General features: G+C 43.1%; 1 protein-coding gene across 3 annotated transcripts in view; it reads right to left on the reverse strand.

Annotated features, from left to right (window-relative positions):
• Window positions 1-2,219: 2,219 nt before the first annotated feature.
• ANKS6 (ankyrin repeat and sterile alpha motif domain containing 6) overlaps window positions 2,220-27,065 on the reverse strand; it is an 84,482-nt gene continuing 59,636 nt past the window's right edge. Inside the window, exons 14-17 of one of the 3 annotated variants that reach the window (XM_054019769.1) lie at window positions 19,307-19,374; window positions 14,251-14,367; window positions 9,529-9,625; window positions 2,220-3,017 (exon numbers count right to left, since the gene is read on the reverse strand). In XM_054019769.1, coding sequence (XP_053875744.1) covers window positions 2,968-3,017; window positions 9,529-9,625; window positions 14,251-14,367; window positions 19,307-19,374 — 332 coding nt within the window. In that variant the 3' untranslated portion in view covers window positions 2,220-2,967. Of the gene's footprint in view, window positions 3,018-7,142; window positions 8,593-9,528; window positions 9,626-14,250; window positions 14,368-19,306; window positions 19,375-27,065 lie in introns of those variants that run through there. The other 2 variants (XM_054019770.1, XM_054019768.1) reach the window with 2 other exon arrangements.

Raw genomic sequence — 27,065 nt, forward strand, 5'->3', positions numbered from 1 at the left:
AAAAATAAATATTCCTTTCATTTATGAAACTCTAAAGGAGTCATTTTTTAACTGGGGTGAAATACAAGCCACATTTACAAAATCTTCCCCCTAAACAGGATAGAAAGGAGGACCAGGGTCACAGAGGAGAATGATACACAGAGCCTTCACCTTTGGATGATTGGTCAAATCCAGGACAGATCAATGATGAGTCTTTATTAAATTATGGCTGTTTGGTGACCTATGTGAAATGAAGTTAAGGTCTTCGTTTCCTTCAGTAGCTCAATTGGTAAAGCAAAGGACGATAGGCTTAATTTTGCGGGGGAATCCTTAGGTCGCTGGTTCAACTCCGGCTCCAAGGAATTAGCTTTCGTTGCCTTCGTTACATGCTTTTGCACTCGAATGGGTTATCGAGGGAGGTGGTGGAATCTCCATCCTTAGAGGTTTTTATGGCCCAGCTTGACAAAAGTCCTGGCTGGGATGATTTAGTTGCTGTTGGTCCTGCTTTGAGCAGGGGATTGGACTAGATGACCTCCTGGGGTTTCGTCTAACCCTAATATTTTATGAAATTCCCAGAGGATAACTGTCTACAGCATACAAACAATGATTGTAACAAAGAGCTGAATGGTCATGGAGTATAAAATGTACAGATGAAAAGCCATCTAGTTCATCTCTCTCTCTATGCTGGAGGTCCTTCTCCTAGCACTTTTCCTAGTGCTGTGTACAAATAAATTTTAAATATGTCAATCAATGGTCAAGCACTACTTGCCCCTTCTCACTCATTAATAGAGCTGGGTGAATTTTTTTGGATGAACAATTTATTCATTAAAATGAAGATTCGACCAAAACTATTTGCAACTTCCTGGCATGGTCACAGATTAGTTTTGTCCAAAACAACAAGGGCAAAACTTTCTGGTAATGTTGAAATGAAACATTTCATTTTGGCATTACCCATACATTTTGTTTAAATTTTGCAGGCATTTTGACAAAAGCAAAAGAAAGGATTCATAAAACAGCTGGAAGGGGCAGGTGGTTGCTACCACCTCCCTCATGAGTTTTAGCTCAATGGGTGGGGCTCTAAACTGAGATGTCAGAGACCCAGGTTCAACTCCCCCATGCACCTGATGTAAAAAGGGATTTACACTTGAGTTTCCCACATTGCATAAGTGTGCCCTAGCCACTGGGCTATGGGATATTTTAGTATGAGCATTCTGAAACTGTCTCAATTTTTATAAAATAATTAGTCACTGGAAACTTGAGTCTCTAGGTGAGTGCTCTAAGCACCAGGTTATATTCATCTTCACTCTCTTTTTCCTTATCCAGTGTCAATCATAGTGGCAATTCAAGTACCTACCGAAAATCCTTCTCCACTATATCTTTCTCTTTATATCCATCAGTGTTCCTCCAACAGATCCATATCAGTGGTTACTACTTGATAATTTTATTTTAATGTTTCTCTCACCAGCAATTTGTTTTCCCTTCTTAGGTTGGTTATCTTATTTAAAAGATATTTTTACAAAGATTTAATTCTTTAAAATTCTCTTGCTTTGACATCTTCTGTATTTCAGTGTTTGACTTAAAAAAAATCCTCCTCCACTTGGCTGCCATGCTGAGTCCACCTACATGGAACAGCTCAGTTGGCTGGCTACTTCTGCCCTGACTTGGAACATTAGGTTACATAGCCAAATGTGGAGGGCAATTACCGAAGAGGCTGTCAAACCTGCCAGAGTCTGGTGGAACTGAAACAGATGGGCAGCAGAGAAGGTAGGGCCAGCCGCTGGTGCTATGCCTCCATCTTCTATGTGGCACTTATACTGTATGTGCAGTTGTATTAAAAAATACCAGTTTTCAACAAGCCCATGAGGATTCTATGGCCTCTTTATGTAACCAATGAACTAGTTATACCTCTGTCCTCTGAACGAATGATTTGAGCAAGTGTCGCTCCACCTTAGCTATATTTGCACCCTCAGACTCATATTGAATCTAGCCAATAGTGCAATTTTGAACATTTGTCACTTGCAGATTTAAGAAAGGAGAAAACTAACTTTAGAAGTTTATCATGGCTTGTATTTTAATTGCTCAACAAAAACTTATGTACAACACTAACAAATAGCTCCATCCATAATTCTTGTGTGAATCCTTTCAGCATTCACTGTTTACAAAACAATTATAATATGCATATGAAAATTGTTTTGTAACCTGTTGCAATGTCTGTTAATCAAAAGTAGATACTACAAAAGTCAGTTAGATGGTTTTAATGTCAAACAAAACATCACCAATTTAAAATCTCATTTGTACATAATTTCTGTGTAAATATTGGTGACAGATTATGAATTTTATTAGGGATATTTTTATATTTACACAAATAGATATTTCATCAGCATAACTGTATTTAGTGTTCTTAGCACTGATTAAATTAAATATGTTTGTTAGTTAATATGCATCAATATTCTTCCTTTCTACTCCTTCTCACAAAACTATTCAATCTTGTAACTTGGCCTCTGTCCTTTGTAGAGACATAACATTCTAGAGTGGCATATTCAATTTAGAGATTTCCACATTTACAACCTTTTAGAATTTGCAACAACTTTTTTGCCTCCTACGTTTCTGTGGTGCTTGGCTGTGCCTTCATAAGTCTTCTGTGAGCTCTTCAAACTGGTGCTTCTGAAAGGTGACCTACACATCTCCCTGTGCCACTATTCTCTCTAGCCTTATTCCTAGCAACCCAGAACCAGCTAAGCACTTAAGCATGTGCTTAACTCTAACTATGTGAGTAGTCCCCTTAAAGTCAGTAAAACTATTAATTCACAAAGTTAAATGGTTGCTTTGCTGAATTGGAGTCATAACAATGTTACTGCAACAACCTCCTGCACACACTGTACTGAGACACCGTGGTTAGCACCTAGCTTTGCAAATTTTCTTCTGTACACTTGAGCTCTATCATCCATGCCCTAGGCTTAAAAATACTAGAATATCTTTATCCAGCAGCTACCTCTTGGTAGGCACAGATTCTTGTGGTTTTATCCAGTATCCAGGTGCTACAAAGAAAGAGAGAGATCATTTATTATTTGTTTCTGGCAGTGCCCACAACATGCTCAACTAACAATCATAGCAATATTTTAAAGAAAATGGACTACATTCGTCATTAGGCACAAAACTCCTGACTTCAATGTTCAATGCTGTTTCACTCGATTTCATCAGTGGTCAATTTGATCCCATGGCTCAATAACAAGCTGAAGAAGAAGACCCTGATTATGGAGTCCAGCCCATGTAGTCTTCTCCTCTAACCAGAGCACTGATTCAGCAAGGTACTTAATTACATGAGTAGCCCATTGATTTCAATGGGATTATTCAGATGCTTAATGTTAAGTGCACAAACTCATAGACTTAAATGCCAGAGGAGACCATCATGATTATCTACTCTGACTTCCTGCACATTGCAGGCCACAGAACCTCACCCACCCACTCCTGTAATAGACCCCTAACCTCTGAGTTACTAAAGTCCTCAAATAATGATTTAAAGACTTCAAGTTACAGAGAATCCACCATCTACACTAGTTCAAACCAGCAAGTGACCTATGCCCCATGCTACAGAGGAAGGCAAACACCCTCCTGCCCCCCAAAACAGGGTCTCTGCCAATCTGACCTGGGGGAAAATTCCTTCCTGACCCCAAATATGGTGATCTTTTTTAGGGTATGTCTACATTACAAAATTAGGTTGATTTTATAGAAGCTGATTTTTAGAAATCGATTTTATAGTCGATTGCGTATGTCCATACTAAGTGCATTAAGTCGGCAGCGTGCGTCCTCACTACTACGGCTAGCATTGACTTACGGAGCGGTGCACTGTGGGTAGCTATCCCACAGTTCCCACAATCTCCATGCCCATTGGAATTATGGGTTAAGCTCCCAATGCCTTATGGGGCAAAAACATTGTCGTAGGTGGTTTGGGTACGTGTCGTCAATTGCCCCTCCCTCTGTGAAAGCAACGGCAGACAATCGTTTTGCGCCAGACACCAGATTAGAAGAGCACAGCAAGGCATTCTGTGCATCAGAGAGGCTTTGAAAACCAGTTTCATGACTGGCCAGGCTTCGGTGTGACAGTTGTGTGTGTTTCTCCTTGATGCAAACCTGCCCCCTTTGTTGATTTTAATTCCCTGTAAGCCAACCACCCTGCCCCCTTTGAAATAAAGTAACTATTGTTTTGAAACCATGCATTCTTTCTTTATTAATTAAAAAAAAATGAGACAATGGACAAGGTAACTCAGGTGGGGTGGGGGAGGAGGGAAGGACAAGGCCACATTGCTTATTGTAGCTACACTAAAAATCAAACTGTTTGAATGACAGCCTTCTGTTGCTTGGGCCATTCTCTGCAGTGGAGTGGCTGGGTGCCAGAGCCTCCCCTCCCCACCCCCACCCCACGTTCTTGGGCGTCTGGGTGAGGAGGCTATGGAACATGGGGAGGAGGGTAGGTGATTATACAGTGGATGCAGCGGGGGTTCTGTGCTCTTGTTGGCTTTCCTGGAGCTCCAACAGACGCTTCATCATGTCCATTTGCTCCCCCATTAGCCTCAGTATCGCACCCTGCCTCCGCTCTTCACGCTCATTTAATTCTTTCCTGGCCTCTGCCACTGAATGCCTCTGTGCATTAAGCTGTGCCCTATCAGTGCGGGAGGACAGCATGAGCTTGGAAAACATGTAATTGCGAGTGCACTTTTTCCACCTTCTAATCTGTGATAACCTCAGGGACGGAGATGATAGGGGGAGCGTAGAAACATTCTACGCTCTACGATTCTGGGGGGACTGTGCTGCTGAGTTCACCATGCTGACCAAACAGGAAATGAAATTAAAAAGTTCCTGGGACTTTTCCTCTGTACCTGGCTAGTGCATCGGAGTTCAAAGTGCTGTCTAGAGCGGTCACAATGGAGCACTCTGGGATAGCTCCCAGAGGCCAATACCATTGATTTGCGTCCGCACTACCCCAAATTCAACCAAGCAAAGTCGATTTTAGCGCTACTCCCCTCGCCAGGGAGGAGTACAGAAGTCAATTTTATGAGCCCTTTAGGTCGACGGAACGGGGTTGGTTGTGTGGACACATTCATTTTTAAATCAACCTAACGCGGCTAAATTTGACCTAACCCCATAGTGTAGACCAGGCCTCAGTGTAACATTGCATCAAACATACTTCTAGGATATGAATATCAAAGTGTGGCCTCATGTTCCATGGTCCTACATACTCTGAGCAAGGCATCTGCCAAGACCCAGGAGCCAGAGACCTGGGAAAGAATTCTCTGCAGTAACTCTGAGCCCTCCCCATCTAGTGTTCCATCATCAGCTTGTGGAGATATCTGCTACTAGGTAAATGCTTAAGTGCCTTGTTGAATTGGAGCACCAACGTTCTAAACTTGACTATGAAGAGGCCATTTACTGACACAAACCTTTCTATGATACACATCTCATGATTAAATTTATTGTTCCCACAACTGTCAAACTGTACTTGAATATGGCACGATTTCTGCTTGTTAGCTTTCAAGTTGTTTCCCTTTTTTTAATCAAGCCCCTCACTTCCTCCCCAATTCTCTCCTCTGGATAATTTCATGTATATTTCTAATTTTGAATCCAAAGATGAAACGTCAAAATATAAATCAGTCCCCAAATGAATTATATACTTGGCTGAACATCAAGCCCCCATACGTTCTTCATGAATACTTGTACTGCTTGTCCCTTGCAGTCCAAGTGACGTAAATTCTCCACCAACGAGACCTCATTATTCACCCCCAGGAGAACAACCTATCATCTGATATTTTGAATTACATAATGAATTATACAAACTTCCTATAGGCCCCTACACACCCACTATATTTTCTCCAATCTTTACCATCCCTAAGGGGGGGGGGTCGTCTCTCTTGCTTCCCCATACAAATTCCATTTCACTGCATGTTCCCTTAACGACTAATTTACTGGGGGAGGGGGGGAAGAGGAGGAAGCAGTTACTGCTAATTGATTACCACAATTAAACTGAACTGCACAATCTTTTCTTTTCAGCATAATCATAGCTAATGTTCAACAGTTCATTTAAATCCTTTCTAGTTAATCTTCAATTACGTTTCAGGTATATAAGTCCCTTGGCTCTACTTCTATTAGAGAAGGTCCTTCTTTTCTTTTCTCACTCTCCTTTTCTTCAGTTTCACTGTCTGCCATTATTTTTTGACCACCTCTTCAACAGCTGCTACCACGAACTTTTGCATGCTAGAGCTTTGGATCTCTATCCAGAGTGTATTTTTCCCTTCCCTAGAGACTCTCGCTGTACAAATCTGATGCTAGAAGCTGAATGGAAATTCTCTGCTACAGAAAATCTCTGCCCTTCTAATTGTGGCTTTAATTTTACTCAACTCTTTACTCTTTTTAAAAATTAGAGCAGAAGATCTAGGAGAAACTGAAGATTGTGGCCTTGGAGTATAGACTCTGGGGGCTATCTTTCATAATCAAGACTTTTTTTGGTAATGGCGAAAGCTCATAATGAAATCCCTGGATCTGCTACTAGCCTAAAGCAGGGTATTCTATTTTAATCTCTTCCACAGACATGAAATTTAACAACTAATTCATAAAGGTTTGTAAAAAGAGAATATGATTTTCTTCATATTTTCAGACACTTTTTAAATTCTCATGTCCCTTCTTCTCTCTTTTGGCTCCAGCAAATTTACACAGAGAAGAAGCAGCTTTCTCTCTTCTCTGATATTTCTCCCAATGCAGCATCAAGCCGAAAAATTCTATACTCACTTCCTCTTTGATTGCAGAAATCTTGGAGAATAAATCCGTCCTCAGTGCTGTGAATTCATACTGTAAATCTCTGATATCTGCTTTAGTAGTCAAATGACTTTAGCCTTGTATCCTTTGCCTGTTATGGGAGCCATGCTTTCTGGCGCTCTGCTTTTGGGGTGTTACAGTGAGGTTAGGGTATGGATGGAGACAGATTATTCAACAGAATAATCCGCTCTGAGCTCAGACAACTGTTTTGCTTGGGTCCCCATAGGTTGGTCCTCTCTTCTGAATTTTAAGGGTGAAGAAGTAAGTTAATGTATGTTTCTCTGTGTTGTACTGAGCTAGGTTACAGGATGCAATGTTTTCAGGGAGAGATGACATAACTGAAGTACAAATAAACCTTTCTTTCAACAATAAACTTTATTATGAAACAGGTTGGCTGCCAAAAATATAATATACACATCAACTTTTCCAAAGGTTCTTGTAGTGAATTTCATATATATTTGCCAGAAGCAGTGACCTTGGCAGGAGGTGCTGGGTACTGGTGGGCTGAGGGCACAGTCAGTCAGCAATTGAGTTTATAGTTCCAAAAACCCATTAAAAAGCAACAGGTGGAACAATCTGTCATCCTTCCATAAGTTTGTCTCACGTTGCATTTAGTTAGACATGTAATCACCCATTTATTTCTTACTATTCTACTAGTACTTTTTCTGCCTGTTTTCCTTGTACTACATTTCCTTAAACCTGTATACTTTCTCTAATTCCACACACAGATCCTTCTTGCTTTTGTGCTTGTTTTTGATTATTCTGGGAGTGTGGACCTGGGCGGGCAGTCTGCACACCTTCCCTGAAGACCTGGATCATCCACTCCAGTGGCTGAATTAAAAATAAGGAAGTTGGTAGTTATAGCACTCCATTACACTGGGAATGCAAACTATTTTGAGAAAGATAACAATGTCAATACATTTTGAATACCAAGTTTTAGTGTAAGCACCTGGTCCCTAGAGTGCAATGGTAAGGTCAGCCTCCTTCTTACAGGCTCATGTTCAGGACTTGTCCCTAGAAAGAGTGATAGGGGAAGCTACTAATGGGGCAAGAAGAGGTTTGGGGACATGCTATGATCAGAGCAAATTTAGTAATTATTTAAAATGTAGGCAGTTGAATTGTTACAGGCAGCCATTTCTCTGGGAAATATCACCTTCCTCAAGTTTCCCTCCAGAGGAAAAAAGGAATTATTCCAAAGAGTTAGTGATAATCCTCACACAAATGCTGCAGTATTATTTTCCCATATGGTTACCCCACAGCTGTTCATGGATTGGAGGGACTTTATTAGCCACTGTAGGGTCCCAGGGATAAGCTAATTGTCATATAATTTAATAAAAAGTTTTTCTATAGTTTTTCCACATTTACAGAATAAGGAGAACACCACACATGACAGATGCTACTCATGATACTAAATGCACTTCTGGAAGGTGCTCAGACTTCCTGTTGATAGGCGTGATCTAAGAATCTAAATAAAACAGATTAGTCTAGAAAGATTGGAGTATAGGCATTTCTCTGATATTGCCGTTTAAGACTGTGCTGCAGCCTAGGGACAATAAACAGAATGGTATGCTAGGCTGCTTGTGGTTGTTGCACCTCAATACATTTCCAAAATTGTGTTTACAATTGTCTAAAATTATCTGTCTTGCAGTTGCTTGGACGTTGCTGTTTGAAATGTCAGCACGATGCTGCTCTTTATGTCTGCAAACCAAAGATGTGACTGTCAGCTCTTGGCCTCATCAGGTGGGTCTTCAGTAGCTCAGCCCTCCAGCCAAATCGCAAACAGTCCAGTGCATGAAGGAACTTCTTCTGGAGTAACAAAGTTTCAACTAATGGTTAGACCCCTTCAGGGTCTTCAGCCCTGTCCCTGAGCCTTTTTAAACTCCCAGCCCCTTTCTTGGGCTCTTAATGCAGAGCCTTATCCCTTCCTTGGGGCTTAGGCCACTTCGCCAGTCGGGGGACCGGGGCCCACCCACTACTCCAGGTCCCAACCCAGGGATCCTACAGACAGCAGCCACATACTGCTTCCTCTAATAGTTGCTGCTGCGATTCCCTGAGCCGCTTCCCACATAGCCCCTTCCGCTTCACCCTTAACTCAGGGCTGAAGTTCTCAACTCTTCTCCTTACTCACCAAATGCCAATGCCACCAGAACCCATCTTCTGGTTCTCCCTTGAGCTTCTGAATTTACAGAAAGCAGAGTTTCTCCAGGTGGGTCTTGAGACACTCACTAGCAATGTCCAAATGATCCCCTCTTTTTTCTACCCAGAATGTAACAGGCAGGGCTCAGCACTGATGTTCATGTACTGCAAAAATGCAGCGCAACATGTACAGTACCCACTACTCCACTAAGTAGCCTATTTGATGACCACAAGAGGTGAGAAATTGGTCTGCTTCTAGGGATAGACAAGGAGCAACCTTAGCTATCTCATTATGCGCTTGAGACCTACCTCATATGAAAAACACGCCCCCAGTGGCTTTCAATGTAAAATGCAATACATTAATTTAAAAACTTTTTGAATTAACCAAATACACACTAATCTGTTTGAAACCCATAAATACTATCCTTATATAAAAATCTTATAAACTCTCTGCCTTTTAACTTTGAAATCTTCACTACAGTCTGAAAGAGAGAGAAATGCAGGAATCTTTAAACCAATACATAGCATATTTGCATATACTGTACTTTATCCTGGTTTAAGAAAAATTGCTTGAAGTTGATCTGACAACATATGAATAATACTTACACTGAGAATTGCCAGGAGGTCTGGTATTACTAACACTACTCTCAAAGGAAGAGTGGAAATTGTTTATGGTTTCCTGTAAAATCTGCCTCTCTCGTCCCTGTAAAAGAAATAGATTTAAACAAAAAAGGCATTCTTAAATTTCTCATTCAATAATTCATTTATTAGGGTTAAACACAGATATGAAAATTTGTGTATATCCTGGAAAGCAATTATCATATTGAAAGTGTAATGAATTGAACATAATCAAAAATTATGCCCTGCAAACACAGAGTAATATATATTTATTTTTTTTTATTTTATTTTCTTAATGTTGGAAATTATAGAATTCAGATTTACTTGGATTTAAAAAAAAAAATCAATTCTGTTTCCCTACTTTACCTTCACAGAACCATACTGTAGACAAGTATCAGAGGGGTAGCCGTGTTAGTCTGAATCTGTAAAAAGCAACAGAGGGTCCTGTGGCACCTTTAAGACTAACAGAAGTATTGGGAGCATAAGCTTTCGTGGGTAAGAACCTCACTTCTTCAGATGTCTTGCATCTGAAGAAGTGAGGTTCTTACCCACGAAAGCTTATGCTCCCAATACTTCTGTTAGTCTTAAAGGTGCTACAGGACCCTCTGTTGCTTTATACTGTAGACAGTGTACGCCCAGCTTCATGGCCATGGAACCTATTGGGAATAGCTGGTAGATAGAGATGCAAACATGTTCTTCTAGCCCTACATTCCATGCGCACAAAATATAAACAGCACATTTCCTGTCAAGGTCCTTCATTTCCACGCTCTACCAGCTGTAAACCAATCCTCTTCCTTTCCATCAGGATAGTAGGGCAATTTGTAAGATTTAATTTTTTCATAACTTTAGGATTTTTTAAATAGTTTCCACCATTTTTCATCAAGTTTCTCCCTGTTTTATGCTGTCTCAACTTTAATCAACAATGGCAAATCTATCCAAAACCTTGGATTTTAAGAAAACTTGGCTTTTATTCCTCTAAACTCTCTGTTTCTAACAGATACAACATATGACTGTTATGCGTAGTGAAGTATATTCAGACAAAGCTGTGAGATCTAGAAGTGCTTTTCAAAAAAGGCTAAAACAGACAAACAGATTTGTCTCCAGAATTTGCCCTTACGAGAGGTTTTAGAAATATATGAACTGGATGCTCTCTGTATGTGTGTATATATATCTCCTCCATATTTATTCCACTCTATATGCACCCGAAGAAGTGGGCTGTAGTCCATGAAATCTTATGCTCTAATAAATTTGTTAGTCTCTAAGATGCCACAAGTACTCCTGTTATTTTTATGAACTGGAGAGATCTTTCTGAAACTTCATAGATTTACTTGTCAATTCTCAGAAAATCCATTCTGTGCTCAAAAAGTATGTGTTGTAACTTTAGGGAGGACATGCTATATTCTTAATATGAGGTTATATCCCTACTTTAAGGGCAAAACACAATTCAGCCTTAACTATGAAACCCAGTAAGAGCTGATGTAAAGACCTGCACAAAGAAAATCATTTACAGTGCTGTGACATTCCCCTCTCCTGTTATCTGGACTGGTGATCTGCTGGGTCACCCCAATCCTTGACTCTGGGAGCCAGCCTTACCCTGCTCTGCTGTGAGAACCCCACTCCTGGGCTGTTCACGCACAGCCTCTGGCATGTTAGCTGCTCCCAGCCACTTGCAATTGAATGACACTAGACAATATCTCCGCTCCCAGACACAACCCTAGGAACCTTCGTCTTGCAGTGTCCAGTTATGCCCGCTGGGACCAGAGACACTGTGTCTGGGACCAGAGATATTGGCTAGAGTCATTCGGTTGCAAGTACCTGGGAGCAGCTGACATGCCAGAGGCTATGTGTAAACAGTCCAGGAGTGGGGGTTCTCACAGCAGAGCAGGCTCCCAGAGTCAAGGATTGGAGGGACCAATCAGATCACCGGTCCGGATAACACCAGGGGTGCACATCACAGTGGTGCAGTGAGCAGGATGTATGTGCAGCTTGTTACTCCAAGTGAAGTTCACAATTTAAACACTGATATTTGTGATTTTAAGTGAGGCTTAAGTGAAGTGGCTAAGAACAGTCAGGAGGAGGTCAAGTTTTGTTATTTTCTGTTTGCTTATTTTGAGAAAGGGAAGTAGGAACAGAAATGCAGGAAAATTAGTGAAAGCATTAAAGCGATTGCGAAGTTGGAACTTTTTAAACTGCGGATTGCAGAAAATGAGAGGGAGCACCAGAGATTATTGCAACTGAAAGAACTGGAGATAAAGGAAAAAGAGAGAAAAGAAAAGGAAAAAGAGACACCCAGGGAGGCGGCCAGAAAGGAGGCTGCACACAGAAGGGCCATGAAAGAAAAAGAGAGAGAGAGAGAGAGAGAGAGAGAGAGCAAAAACACCAACTGGATCTGCTAGAGATGCAGAATCAGAACCCCTCCGACCCCAATGACTCCCATCACTCCAAAAATGGGAACACTTATGTCCTGCATACAGTGAGGAGGATGATATTGCTGAATATCTGACTATCTTCAAAAGGCTGTGTGTAATACATGAAATCCAGATAATAAGAGTTCCTACCCTGATTGCAAAATTAACTGGTAAAGCTCGAAATGTATTCAATTGAATGCCTATTGAAGATGCTTTAGACTATTGTAAATTTAAAGATACTGTTTTGCGAAGTTTTCAGATTACCCCTGCAGCATTTAGAGTTAAATTTAGGAATCTTAAGAGGGATACTGGTATGAGTAATGGGGAATATGTAAACAAAATGAAAAATTTGTTGGGAAAATGGGTGGGAGCAAAGATGTGGCAAGTTTTGAGAGAATGTTGGATCTTCTTGCTCAAGAGCACTTCCTAAGCATATGTAAGGCTGATGTAAAGCAGTGTCTATGGGACAAAGATGTAAAGTCTGTGGATGAGATGGCTTTTTTAGCTGATGCCTTCAAACAGAATCAGGCGTCTATTGAGGGCAGGCCACAAAAAGAGGGTTTAAAACTGGTGGGAAGGGAGGATCTCATTTTGCCCCTGGGAAGAGAGAAGGGGGTTGGGAGCCTAAACATTCTCTTACCCAAAAACATTCTTCTACTGGTAACTCTCATCCCAAAACGCCTGTAAAAGCAGAAGAGCCCAAAAGGTGCTATCAGTGTAATTCCACTGATCACCTGAGGAATAAATGCCCTGGGATAGGAGGAAGCAGGCAAACAATAGCTCATGTTAGTTGTGCTGTCCTCAACACAGAAACCCCCCAAGCAGTTGAAACCTATCATATTGCTTCTGTGAGGTTAGCCTCTGCAGAACCAGATATGGAGCATGTTAAGGTTGTCCAAATTAATGGCAAGGAGTACTTGGGGCAGAGGGATATAGGGGCCCAGATCTCTCTAGTTAAGCAGAGTGTGGCCCTAAAGGCCAGTAAGTTGCCTGGCCAAATGGCAGAAATTGTGGGAGTGGGCGAAAGCAGATTCCTCATACCACTAGCTAAAATCCATGTGGTGTGGGAAGGTTTGGAAAGTGTTTTGACTGTGGACATAATGGAACGCCTCCTAGTTGACCTTCTCCTTGGTAATGATTTTTTCTGTGTAGCTCATGTTAAAGTATTTGCCTGCAGCAAGAGGCAGTATTATGCTGTGACCCCTGAGAGAAACAGTAAGGTCTCAGGAACTGCTGAGAGAATGGTAGAGAATCTCCTTGATTCTTCTGCAGCCACATGCTCCCAGGTGGGAGGGTGGTTGAGACCAACTCCTGCACTGCAGCTGGAGGCAACACCACATCAGGAAGGGATGCCTGTCAGGCAGAGAACTGTCCAGGTTGTTAGCTGCCAGCAGGTCGCAGCTGAACCAGAGAGAAACCCAGCTCTAGGGAGCAGAGAGAAACGTGTCCCAGAGAAGGGGCAGGGGATCCAAGAAACCACTGAGGTGGGTGAGGATTCCTGTGACTCTGTAACACAGGGAAGCAGGGTGCTTCCAAGTATGGGAGGGCCTGAGACTAGCTCCTTTCCAGAAGAAGGCAACATGCCCTCAGGCGCAGGGACAGGAAAGGTGTTGTCAGTGATTAAAGAAACTGTCCCAGTTGTTAGCTGGCAGAGTTCAATGTGGGTTTGACATGATCAAAAGTCTTAGTGTCCTGTATGCCTGGACTGGTATAAAAGATCAAAGACAGAATGGAACTTGGAATTGAAAGACTTGAGAAGAACCATAAGACTTAGCTGCAGAGATGCACCAGCTCACAGTCTGTGACTGAAGAAATCCATTGTAAGGAATTCTCCTTTTTTCTGCCTGCGTTTCTCCTTATTTCCAACTGTAAATACCAAACAAGAAGACAAAACTGTGCCGCCTGAGAAAAATGCTATATGAGCCCAGTTGAAACGAGACCAAAAGGCTGATTGGCACAACTTTATTCTAGAGAAGGATAAATTATAGAATTGTTTTGACATCATGATGGTTGAAGGACAAATAGCTGTAATATGACCAATATTTAAGTCACCACTAGCTTCTTTTTATTATTATGAATTAGTAAAAAAAGTGAATAACTGTCCAGTTACTGAACAAGGAAGGAATTAATGGAGGAGGCCTGGAAATATCAAAGAAATATAATATTGTTTATCACTAATAATTTACATTAAATATCTTGTTTATAAAACTAGGGTTTTTTTCAACATCCATTATTTGGATCTGAAATACAAGCAAATCTGAAAAAGTAGTTTATCAGTTTTCTTATTTCAAACCATACCTACCTTTCCTGCATTCAGTTCAGAAATAGCTGCCAGAATTTGCTGCCTAGATCCATCAGTTTTAATTCCCAGCTCTTTCAAATCACCATCAGTAAGTGTGAGGAAGGCTTCCATATCCACCTTTGGAAAAAAGATACACAGGCATACATTTACTGTGTAGATTGGTTCTCTCTCATATATATTTAACTTTATGAACTTCTTTTATATTATTTATTTATATATATATACTAGAAGCAGAAACCCCATGCTGTCAAACAGGTGTGGCAATTGGGCCAAGAAATCCATCGTCTGTGCAGTCCTCATACAACTAATGGAATTGTTGCATTCAAATTAGCTGTAGAGTAAAGACAGTGATTGGGTGAACTACTTCTGATATCACAGTGCTCTACACCTTTTGGCATGGATACATGCCTTGCTGTCACACATGTGTAATTCATAACTTTAGAATGGCTGAGAACTTAAAAGCTGGCTGGTAACAGACTGCAAATCCCAGTGATGATTGAAGCTGGTGATATTCTGAACAAAAAGAGCTCTCTTGACTCAACAGACAATCTAGGGTGCCAAGTGACACACAGGTTCACAGATTTTAAGGCCAGAAGGGACCATTGTGATCATCTAGTCTGACCTCCTGTAGAACATAGGCCATGGAACTTCATGAACATAATTCCTAGAGCACATCTTTTATAAAAACATCCAATCTTGATTTAAAAATGGTCACTGATGTAAAATCCACCACAACCCTTGGTAAATTATTCCAATGATAAATTACTCTCACCATTAAAAATTTACACATTACTTTCAGCTTGAATTTGTCTAACTCAGCTTGAATTTGTCTAGCTGACATCATGCTGGGTTTGTTCTTTGAGCATGAGCACCAATATTGATATAGTGCAGTAACTTCTCACTTAACATTGTAGTTATGTTCCTGAAAAACGCGACTTTAAGCGAAATGATGTTAAGCAAATCCAATTTCCCCATAAGAATTAATGTAAATGGGGCGGGGGTTAGGTTCCAGGGAAATTTTTTTCACCAGACAAAAAACTATATATTCATGTGGGGAAAAACAGTGGAGTTTTTTATTTAACATTTACATTTACAAATGTCCATTTTTTCTTAACAGGTCTTTTTGCAAGTATCTTAAAAAAAACTCCCATTTTATATTTTAGTTGTCTTCTTGCTTTTATCTATTTTTTCTCATAATTTCTTGGGGTGGCACCATTAATTATTCATTGATTTATCAATTCTGGGCCATAAACCAAAGCCTGGTGGTTTTGCTCCCTTGGTATGGCAGACCTTCCAATTAAGTGTCAGGTGGCAGAAGGTATTAGGTTAGACCCCAGATTAAGTGAATGGTTTAGGACATAACATCACATCAGATACCACATTGTGTCCTGTATGGGGTCATATCTGGTGACATCATCATCTTACCTCTCTCAATCACTCTCTTATCTATCTCATTGTAACAGAAAAATAAGATACTACTAACATTTATATAATATATATCTGTATATACTCGATCATAAGCCAGTTAGTTTATAAGCCGATCCCCCCAAGATGGATAAGTAAAAATGGAAAATTTTTATAACCCGTTCATAAGCCGACCCTATAATTCAGGGGTCGGCAAACTTTGGCTCCCAGGCCATCAGGATAAGCCGCTGGCGGGCCGAGATGGTTTGTTTACCTCGAGAGTCCACAGGCACAGAGGTAAACCTAAGTAAATAAAATGTCCCAGCGCGCCAGCTGCTTACCCTGACAGGCCGGGCCAGCAACTGGTGGGGAAATTTTTTGGTGGGGAGAAGCTGGGAATCAGGGGAGTAACCCCTGTGACCACCCCCCACATGACCCCACCCCTAGCCTGGGACTCCCACACTCTCCCCATCCCATCTCTTCCCACCTTATCTGTAGAGGGCCAGGAGAGGATGTCTCTGGCCTGGCTGGAGCTGCTCCGGCAGGCTGGGCAGCGCAGCTGCAGCCTGCTCCGGCAGGCCAGACCGGGCGGTGTGGCCGCAGCATGTTCCAGCGGGCTGAGCCGGGCGGCATGGCCACAGCGTGCTCCGGCGCCTGGGTGGCACGGTCACAGCCTGCTCTGGAGGGCAGGGCCGAGTGGCACGACCGCAGCCTGCCAGCCCCAGAGCTGCAGCTGCTTCGGAGGCTGGGAAGAGAGCAGCGTGGCCAGAAGTGGAGAAACTCTGGCCCCGCCTCTTCCCTTCTGGCTCCGCTGCCTGTACTGCCTCTCCTTGCTCTCTCTGTTAGGGGGAGGGGCTGTGTCCCACCTCTCCCTCTCTATACCCGTTCATAAGCCGACCCCCTTCTCTGGTGCTTCCTTTCTTTTACTAAAAAAATTTGAGTATATATGGTACATATTGCAGAAAAACATATTTTAGGAATATTTTATAGAGTTTTAATTGGAACTATGTCTTGCAGCCTTCTACCCATAAAGGCAGGTGTCTTGGTAATCATGTATCAAACTGTGCAAGACTCATAAGGAGGGAAACGTTAAAGGTAATAAATGCTAAATACTTCCTAAAATGAACTAAAATAGAAAAACTAAACATAAAACCACCAGGGCTTTAAAATCCATTACATCAGGCCCTCCTAGGGCTAAAAGCAAGTGCTACGTGTCCCACTGGCAAGCTAAAAAGTACTCCTACTCAGTGGTACAAAACTCTCATTTCTAGTCCTGCTTGTTGGTGAAATGTTGGATTTCAAAGCTATGACATTTTTATGTATCTAGAAAAGCTGCTACTGGCCCAAGCCTAAATCTTGCCAATCCTAGTTTTTGGGGTAGGTAATTTTGGGGACAATTACACATTTTGAGACATGGGGCAGAAGGAAATATTTCTCTTGGAGGAGGCTTAAAAAAAAAAGAAGCTCTTTAAAGCAGCTGAGGAGTATGGAATGTCAGAAAAAGCTCGAGGGAAATGGAATACAGTTAAGTGATGCATTCATAAGCATGTGATAAAATGAGTGTTTTCCATTTTTCACATTGATATGACCTCCACATACACAGCATATATATATTTTATAATTAATATTCTTTCTCTGATTTTTTGGAACACCTGGTGCTGTTTTTTCCTATTTATCACTTTATTCTCAGATTTGCAGAGCACAGCTTTCCTTTTCATTAAATAATTGGATAAAAAAAACAAAAATAATTTTCCTAGGAGAAAAAAAAACAGATTTAAATTATAGAAAAATATGTTCCACAAAACCCAAAATGCCACATGCTATTTCTCTTCCTTCTTTAACTTTAGACTCTCACTGCCAAGTATAATGCTCAAAAAAATTCACTTACATTTTTGGGCACTGACCCTGAAAATACATGATTGCCTTTATGCACATGAATAGTCCCATTCAGTGGGCCTGTTCATGTGTGCAAACTTAAATGCATGTGTTTAAGTGTGTATAGAATTGTGGCTGTGGAGAGAAGTGCCAGGGGGCCTTTCTGCCCATAATATACAGTCTAGTTTTGCACTTCTCAAAATAACTTTTTTTTAGCATGCGCATAGCTCAACACCCATGTCTGCTACAATAAACCTTTGTTTGCAGTGGTGGTGTAACTGTGTTGGTTCCAGGATATTAGAGAGACAAGGTGGGTGAGATAATATCTTTTATTGGACAACTTCTGTTGGTGAAAGAGGCAAGCTTCTAAGCTTACCCAGAGCTCTTCTTCAGGTCTGGATTAAAAAAAAACATAAGCTTTTCAAACTGTCATGGACAGAATGGTTTTTGGGACCTAATTTTCAGAAGCTAGGTGCTCAGCATTTTCTGCAAATTAGGCCCATGTAAGGTGTCTCAGTTTGGTATCCAGAAATTGTGGCACCTAAAATTCTGAGTCACTACTGAAAATTCAGATCATACATTTTAAGACCGGAAGGGACCATTATGATCGTCTAGTCTGATGTGTTATATAACACACAACATGGAATTTCACCCAGTGATTCTTACAGTGGAGGCAATTATCTTCCCTATTATGTAGGTGAATATTATTCAAGCCCAATATTTTGTGGCTGAGCTGAATAACCTTTATGTGTGGCCCTGAACACTCTGTGATACAATGGGGCCAAATTCTTCTACATGCACCCAGACATTCTGTGGCAATGTTAATTTATTGTATGTCCATGAAGTACTCTTCATTCTCATCCTCTATCCATCTACAAACAAGCACACAATTTTGGCTCAGAGTGGAAAATACTCATTAATGAAAAAAATTTGATGATTATTTTCAGCGAAGGTTTTCGTGCATTCTCCAAGCAGCCCAGTTCTTCAGCTGCCACGTGCTGTCTGCATAGTCCAGTTCAAACCCCCTAACCCTCATCTGTTCAGGAAAAGGAGGAGATAGTAGCCTGCTTCAGTGGCTCGTCTTCTTGCCCTCCCCCCGCCCCCCCGCCCCAAGCACTGTTCTCTCTACACTGCTGGCTCCTCCCCACTCTGGTTGTACACTGGATTCCAACTTTGGCTTCATGGAGCACTGTAGAGGAATATAGAGTATAATCCAATTAATGCCATCGTGTGGAAAGATATATAGGAAGAGACAGCTGCTGGCAGGTGCCAGCAGGGCAGGGAGACAAAAAAAAAAAAGGTGGGTATCTGGTCTGTGGCACTACAGCAAAGTCAGTGGAAAACATGTTGAATTTTATGGCATTCTGGGAAAATGCCACATTCCACAGCCGCCGAATGACAGAATCCAGGGAGACCTGACTGAGATGAAGGGAGTAGCTCACACCTCTCAGATTTGTTGTTTCAAGCTGTCTTCCTGATTATGCAGACTCATCACTTTATCTTTTAACATTCGGTTCACATTTTCCAGGTTATTGCTGCAACTAGAAATACTAGAAAGAAGCCAGGTATTTTTTGAATGAAAATTGAGATTTTAGATAACAGTTCTGCAGCAAAGAGTAAATTGTGCTGCAAACTGCACAGCTATAGTGAACACAGAGCCATGATTTTACTTAGATAATAAAATACAGGTTTCAAACAGATAAGTAGATTATTCATGCTAAAATGCTGAAATAAAATACTGAAACACTTAAAACTTAAAAAACAAAAAAACGCTTACCTCCTGTTCTTCAAAAATGGGCTGATATTTCTCAAGTGACAATTTTTTAAGGATACTAGTCAGCTCATCTTTAATAACAGAAAAGAAAAAGAAACAATGTTTAAAACAATTCAATTTTGGTAACCTGTGGGGAAAATATATTGAACTGATGAAGATATACAGAAATTAAAGCAAACATTCCAGGAACCCACTCATACAAAATTGCAAAACAAGATTGTCTTTATTCTATACATATACAGTAGGTAAAAATGCATCTCACTCCCATGACCTACTATACTAAACTGTACTTGTTAGACATCTAGTCTTACCTTTAACTACATTTTACATGCAATTATGTTACTGGCACTAGAAAAGGTTCAGAATAGGGCAACTAAAATGATTAGGGGTTTGGAACGGGTCCCATATGGGCAGAGATTAAAGAGGCTAGGACTCTTCATCTTGGAAAAGAGGAGACTAAGGGGGGATAGGATATGATAGAGGTATATAAAATAATGTCGCTTGTATTAACAGGTGTGTTGTGAGCAAGACACGAGAAGTCATTCTTCCGCTCTACTCTGTGCTGGTTAGGCCTCAACTGGAGTATTGTGTCCAGTTCTGGGCACCACATTTCAAGAAAGATGTGGAGAAATTGGAAAGGGTCCAATTGGAAAGGGTCTTGAGAACATAACCTATGAAGGAAGGCTGAAAGAATTGGGTTTGTTTAGTTTGGAAAAGAGAAGACTGAGAGGGGACATGATAGCAGTTTTCAGGTATCTAAAAGGGTGTCATAAGGAGGAGGGAGAAAACTTGTTCACCTTAGCCTCTAAGGATAGAACAAGAAGCAATGGGCTTAAACTGCAGCAAGGGAGGTCTAGGTTGGACATTAGGAAAAAGTTCCTAACTGTCAGGGTGGTTAAACACTGGAATAAATTGCCTAGGGAGGTTGTGGAATCTCCATCTCTGGAGATATTTAAGGGTAGGTTAGATAAATGTCTATCCGGGATGGTCTAGACAGTATTTGCTCCTGCCATGCGGGCAGGGGACTGGACTCGATGACCTCTTGAGGTCCCTTCCAGTGCTAGAATCTATGAATCTATGAATCTAAGAAAATCATGAGTGATGTGGAGAAAGTGGATAAGGAAAAGTTATTTACTTATTCCCATAATACAAGAACTAGGGGTCACCAAATGAAATTAATAGGCAGCAGGTTTAAAACAAATACAAGGAAGTTCTTCTTCACGCAGCGCACAGTCAACTTGTGGAACTCCTTACCTGAGGAGGTTGTGAAGGCTAGGACTATAACAGCGTTTAAAAGAGAACTGGATAAATTCATGGTGGTTAAGTCCATTAATGGCTATTAGCCAGGATGAGTAAGGAATGGTGTCCCTAGCCTCTGTTTGTCAGAGGATGGAGATGGATGGCAGGAGAGAGATCACTTGATCATTGCCTGTTAGGTCCACTCCCTCTGGGGCACCTGGAATTGGCCACTGTCGGTAGACAGGATACTGGGCTGGATGGACCTTTGGTCTGACCCGGTTCGGCCGTTCTTATGTTATGATGGAAATTGGAAGTAAGCCCCAAAGCCTGGATGACTACAATTTCTCTGTCTCTTCAAACTAAGGTTCCAATAACCTGTATGGAAGTTCAATCACTTTAGCTATTTTTCCCATCACTCATCTCCCTCCCAGGTTGGTCACAAAACAGGGAGGGAAGGGTCATTCAAACCACAAAATACAGAAAGCTCATACTGGCTGGAGATGGCGGGATAAAAGGGGTACAAAAGAGGCCTTTATGATTACGATACCCCACATTCATCCTGCTTTTTCTTCTTCCTCCCACAGCATCCTGCCCCATGATATTTAATGCTATATTTATTTCTGAGTTCAACATATTGAAAACTATCCTTTATAATGGTCTCTTTTTTTCTTAAGGTAGTCTATCTAAGCAATCTAAACATTATGAATTAATAACAGTTCACAAAGCTTATTTCTACACAGAGAGAGACTGGGGTATGATCTTAGACTGGGGTATGATCTGTGATGTTAACTTTTAACTGTAAGGGAGAATGTGATAAAAAAAATGTATTGACCTGTGTGTATATTTTGTAGGGCAAGAGAAATAACTGTAATCTTTATATTTCATTTTTACACTTCTCCCATCATATCTGAGCGTAGTTTAAATGGTGCTTATTCCTTCATCTTTGGGAAGTCTGTAATGTGCCCTTGTGACATTGACAGACTGGTCAACTTGGGTATGACCCATAACAACTTAACAAGAGGCTTGAAATGTTATCAAGACAATGTACTTGTATATGAATTTCAAAGAGATGCTCTAGACCAGGGGTCGGCAACGTTTGGCATGCGGCTCGCCAGGGTAAGCACCCTGGCAGGCCGGGCCAGTTTATTTACCTGCTGACGCGGCAGGTTTGGCCAATCGCGGCCCCCACTCGCCGCTGTTCACCGTCCCAGGCCAATGGGGGCGGCGAGAAGCGGCACAGGCGAGGGATGTGCTGGCTGTTGCTTCCCGCCACCCCCATTGGCCCGGGACAGCGAACCGCGGCCAGTGGGGGCCGTGATCGGCTGAACCTGCCGTGTCAGCAGGTAAATAAACTGGCCCGGCCCGCCAGGGTATTTACCCTGGCGAGCCGCATGCCAAACGTTGCTGACCCCTGCTCTAGACCAGTAATCACTAACCCATTTATTTGTAGCAACAGAAATCAAGGGTAGATGCTAAGTGAATTTGTCTGTGTTTACCTGTATCTAGTTAGAAGTTTAACAATGTAACCAGATTAGTTTATAGATGCTAATTCCCTTTCATGTCTTAACTACTTTATAATATGCAAGCCAATGGGTCAGTTAACCTTAAAATCAAAGATGTAAGATACTGCATAAAACTAACTATATCATCTATATTCTCTTCAACTTAATTGTCTATGCTATAATGAACTGCTGGCTAATTGCGTTATGTGAATGAATGCAACTAATTTACCTGTGTATGCATAGGAAATGGAAGATTAGCTTCAAAGCAACAATCTGCACTGCTTATTCTTCCCTGGGGGGGGAGGGAAGGGGGCGGGGGAGGAGTGCCCTGCTATGACAAGAGGCTTGTCAGTTTGTTAGGGAACTATAGAGGAAAGCCCCACACCTGATCCTGATATTTATAGTCTACTTAAACTTTGAACAGGGAAAGTCTGAGTCATAAGACAGAGATTTTCCAAATAACGTTTTGGAATAACATGGAAATGCACGGAAAGACTTGAACAGACTCTACCCCTGGACTGTCTATTGGACTATAACTTTTTAGACTGATTCCAGAAAGATTTGTATAAATCAGCAGCCTCACAATCTCTGCTATGAAACTGACCTAAGGATTTTACACATATTTGTATGTAAATTGATCTTTTCGCCTTTTGCAACTCTTTTCTTTCTTTTTCCTTTTATTATTAAACCTTTAGTCTTTTAATTACTAAATGACTGTCATCTGCATTGGGTAAGATCTAAGACTCATATTGACCTGGGAATAAATGTCCGGTCCTTTGGGATTGGTGAACATCACATATGGTGAATCCAGTTTTCAGTAACCACTCACTATATTAGATTTGGCTGTCTAGATGGGGACCAAGGGCTGGAATGCTTAAAGGGGATTGTATTTGGCTTCTTGCTAATCAATGTGGTGTTACAGAAGCTGTTTTGTTACTGACTTGGTGAATCTCATTATAGAATAAACTACCAGTTTTGGAGATTGTCTTCCCTATTCCCTGCAGTCTGCCCTGAGTGTAGCATTCTCAGTGTGGCCCATCCAGGCACTTGGTCACAGCCCCATCAAGCTTTGATTCTATAGTGCAATTGAAGCTCCTGCCTACCACAAGTTCCCCTCCTCTAAACATGTCTAGAATCTTAAAGCAGGTGTTGAATGCCAACAGCCCTTGATTTAGAAGCACATATGGGCCCCACTGGAAGCATTTTCTTCTACTAAGATTCTACTAAAATAGACAGTTGCCTCTGTGCTAAGTGGAAGCAGACTTTGTGGCCTGGCAGACTGGCTTCTCTTTGGAGGAGAAATCAAGGATGCCAAGTCAGGATATTTTCTTAATTTCAAGTTATTTATTTACACTCTGTACACTTGCTCTTGAACTGCAGTGGGTCACAAACAACATACATGCAATTCCCTCTCTCAGGAATCTCAGCCCTAACTCTACTGCCTGGTTCCCAGGAAGCCACTCTGCTCCAAGCAATTATCTCTAGTTAGAAAGATTAGGGCAGAAAGCAAACCACACTTACTGTTTTCAACAACTACCCCAAAGAATGTCCATCACAAATGTAACAAAAATACACCATTTTTTCAAAGACTGTACACTATTCACATGCTAAGAAAATTCGTAAGATTACGTGTTAACAGCACCACTCAGTAATTCCTGACATAATAGTAACTACCTTTCACGTCTTGCAGTTTACTTTCATGAGGGGAAAAGACAGTTACCTTTTCCGTAACTGGCGTTCTTCGAGATGTGTTGCTCATGTCCATTCCACAATAGGCGTGCATGCTCGCCACGTGCACTGGTGCCGGACGTTTTTCCCCTAGCAGTACCCGTAGGGGAGCACTCCTAGCAACCCCTGGAGTGGTGCCTCTATGGTGTGGTATAAGGGGCACTGCATGCTTCAGAGGGGAAGGAGGGCAGGATGTGGAATGGACATGAGCAACACATCTCGAAGAACACCAGTTACAGAAAAGGTAACTGTCTTTTCTTCTTCGAGTGATTGCTCATGTGCATTCCACAATAGGTGATTCCAAGCTATATTTGTTGGAGGTGGGAAGCAGTTCACAGACTCTCAGGACAGAGTACAGCCCTGCTGAACCCAGTGTTCTCCCTGGTTTAGGAGACGATCGCATAATGTGAGGTGAATGTGTGAACCGAAGATCATGTGGCAGCCCTAAAAATGTCCTGAATGGGGACATGGGCTAAAAAGGCAGCTGACGAGGCTTGCGCCCTCATTGAGTGTGCCTTTACAATCGGCGGCAGGGGGACTCCTGCCAGGTCGTAACAAGTACGAATACACAAGATGATCCAGTTGGAGAGCCGCTGAGTGGAGATCGGCCGACCTCTCATCCGTTTGGCCGAGGCAATGAACAGCTGTGAAGACTTCCTGAACGGCTTTGTGCGTTCCAGGTAAAAAGCCAGAGCCCATCTCAGATCCAGCATGTGGAGGTGGTGCTCCCCACTGGACGCATGGGGTTTGGGACAGCACAGTCAGGAAGATGTCCTGACCCATGTGGTAAGTGGAGACCACCTTGGGGAGGAACGAAGGATGCGGTCGGAGCTGGACCTTTTCCTTATGGAACACTGTGTATGGGGATTCGGCGGTCAGGGCCCTGAGTTCCAAGATCTGTCTAGCTGACGTGATCGCTACCAAGAAGGCTACCTTCCATGAGAGGTGTGACCAGGAGCATGTAGCCAGCGGCTCAAACGGGTAACCCATCAACCGGGCCAGCACCAAGTTCAGGTCCCATTGCGGGACTGGAGGCCTAACGTACTGGAAGAGACGATCCAATCCCTTAAGGAATCGGCCAGTCATAGCATGGGAGAATACCTTGTGTCCCTGCACTGGTGGGTGGAAGGCCGATATGGCCTCCAAGTGCACCTTGATGGACGAGGGCAGTAGGCCTTGGGCTCTAAGGTAAAGGAGGTAGTCTAATATGAGTTGAATTGGAGCAGCTATAGGCAAAACACCCCAATCAGCTGCCCACCGGGAAAACCGAGACCACTTCGCCAGGTAGGCCCGACACATGGAGGGCCGTCTGCTTTCCAGGAGGATGTGCTGAACCCCTTCCAAGCACGTCCTCTCCTCCAGGGCTAACCATTGAGCAGCCACGCCATGAGGTGGAGTGCCACTAGGTTGGGGTGGAGGAGGCGGCCCTTGTCCTGGGAGAGCAGGTCCGGGTGGGACAGCAACATCCATGGTGAGGCGACTACCAGGTTCATGAGAGTCCCATACCAATGTTGCCTGGGCCATGCCAGGGTGATCAGGAGGACTCAGGCCCTGTCCATTTTTATCTTCTCCAAGACCTTGCCAATCAACAGGATCAGGGAGAAGGCATAGAGAAGCTGGCCCAACCAGGATAGGAGGAAGGCATCGAGATGGCATCTGCACCCAAGCCCCACCCCTCCCCAGACCAAAAGCGGGGACACTGGCGGTTCTGCCATGGCATGAACGGGTCCAACTGGGAAGTGCCCCATTTTTGGAAAATCCTGTGCACCCCCTCTGGGTGTAGTGACCACTCATGCTGAGAGGAGAAGGCTCGGCTCAGGCAATCCGCCAGTGAGTTCCAGGCGCCCGGTAAGTGGTGGGCTTCCGGGCAAATATTGTGGGCTATACAGAAGTCCCACAGCCTGAGGGCTTCCTGGAAGAGGGCAGAGGAGCAGGCCCCACCTTGCCTGTTGATGTAAAACATTGAGGCCGTGTTGTCCGTGAGAACCCTGACCACTCTGCCTTCCAGGTGTGAGTGGAAGACTGCGCATTCCGACGGACTGCCCTGAGCTCCTTGATGTTTACATGAAGGGCAAGGTCCTGCGGGCACCACAGACCTTGCATCTGAATGTTCCTCACATGGGCTCCCCACCCCAGATCTGACATGTGAGACACCAGCTCCACTGATGGGGGTCTGCCCCTGAACGGGACCCCGTGGACCATGTTCCCCAGGGAGGACCACCATTGTAGGGAGGCAATCACCGGTTCGGGCACAGTGAGGACCTTGTCCATCCTGTCTCTGGACTGGGAGAACACCACGACCAACCCAGAGCTGGAGGGGCCTCATCCTGAGTCTGGCTTTGTGAACCACATATGTGCATGCTGACGTGTGACCCAGGGACTGCAGGCACACTCTGGCTGTGGTCATGGAGAACCTTGTGACTATGCCGATGAGCTCCCTTAGGGTCTCGAATCTGTCCAGTGGGAGGGAGACCCTGGCCAATGTCGCGTCCAGGACTGCCCCAATAAACTCTTTGCGCTGCACCAGGACTAACATGGACTTGGTGTTGTTTACCTACAGGCCCAGAGTGGCGCACGTGGACAGGAGGAGTGACACGTGATCCCGCACCTGCGACCTGGAGCTGCCCTTGACCAGCCAGTCATTGAGATAGGGGAAGATCTGGGAGCAGTGGACAGGCCAAACGGGAGGACCGTACATTGGTAGTGTTCCTGCCCAACCATGAAACAGAGGAAACGTCTGTGCCCCTCGAAAATATGAATGTTGAAGTATGCGTCCTGCAGATCGAGGGCAGTGTACCAGTCCCCAGGATCCAGGGTGGGGATGATGGAGACCAGAGAGACCCATGCGAAACTTGAGCTTTACCATGTACTGGTTCAGGCCTCGGAGGTCCAGGATGGGCCAGAGCCCCCCTTTGGCCTTCGGGATAAAGAAGTAGCTGGAGTAGAAGTCCTTGTGTCTGAACTCTGCTGGCACCACTTCCACCGCTCCTAGACCAAGGAGCCGTCCCACCTCCTGCTTGAGCAGGGCCTCATGAGAGGAGTCCCCCAGGAGGGATGGGGACGGAGGGTGGGTGGGCGGTGTAGAGGTAAACTGGAGGGTGTAGCCCCATGAGACAGGGTTGAGGACCCATCGGTCCGAAGTCAGCCACAACCACTGCGGGAAAAAAGCACACAACTGGTTGGAGAAGGGAATCTTTATTGCGGATGGATCTCTGGTACAAACTGGTAAGTCGCCCCCGGGCATCCCGTCAAAACTGATGCTTTCCAGCCTGTTTGCCCTTGGAGGGCCCAGG

This window comes from Malaclemys terrapin, chromosome 2 (assembly GCF_027887155.1).
Source record: "Malaclemys terrapin pileata isolate rMalTer1 chromosome 2, rMalTer1.hap1, whole genome shotgun sequence".
Classification (NCBI taxonomy): Eukaryota; Metazoa; Chordata; order Testudines; family Emydidae; genus Malaclemys; species Malaclemys terrapin.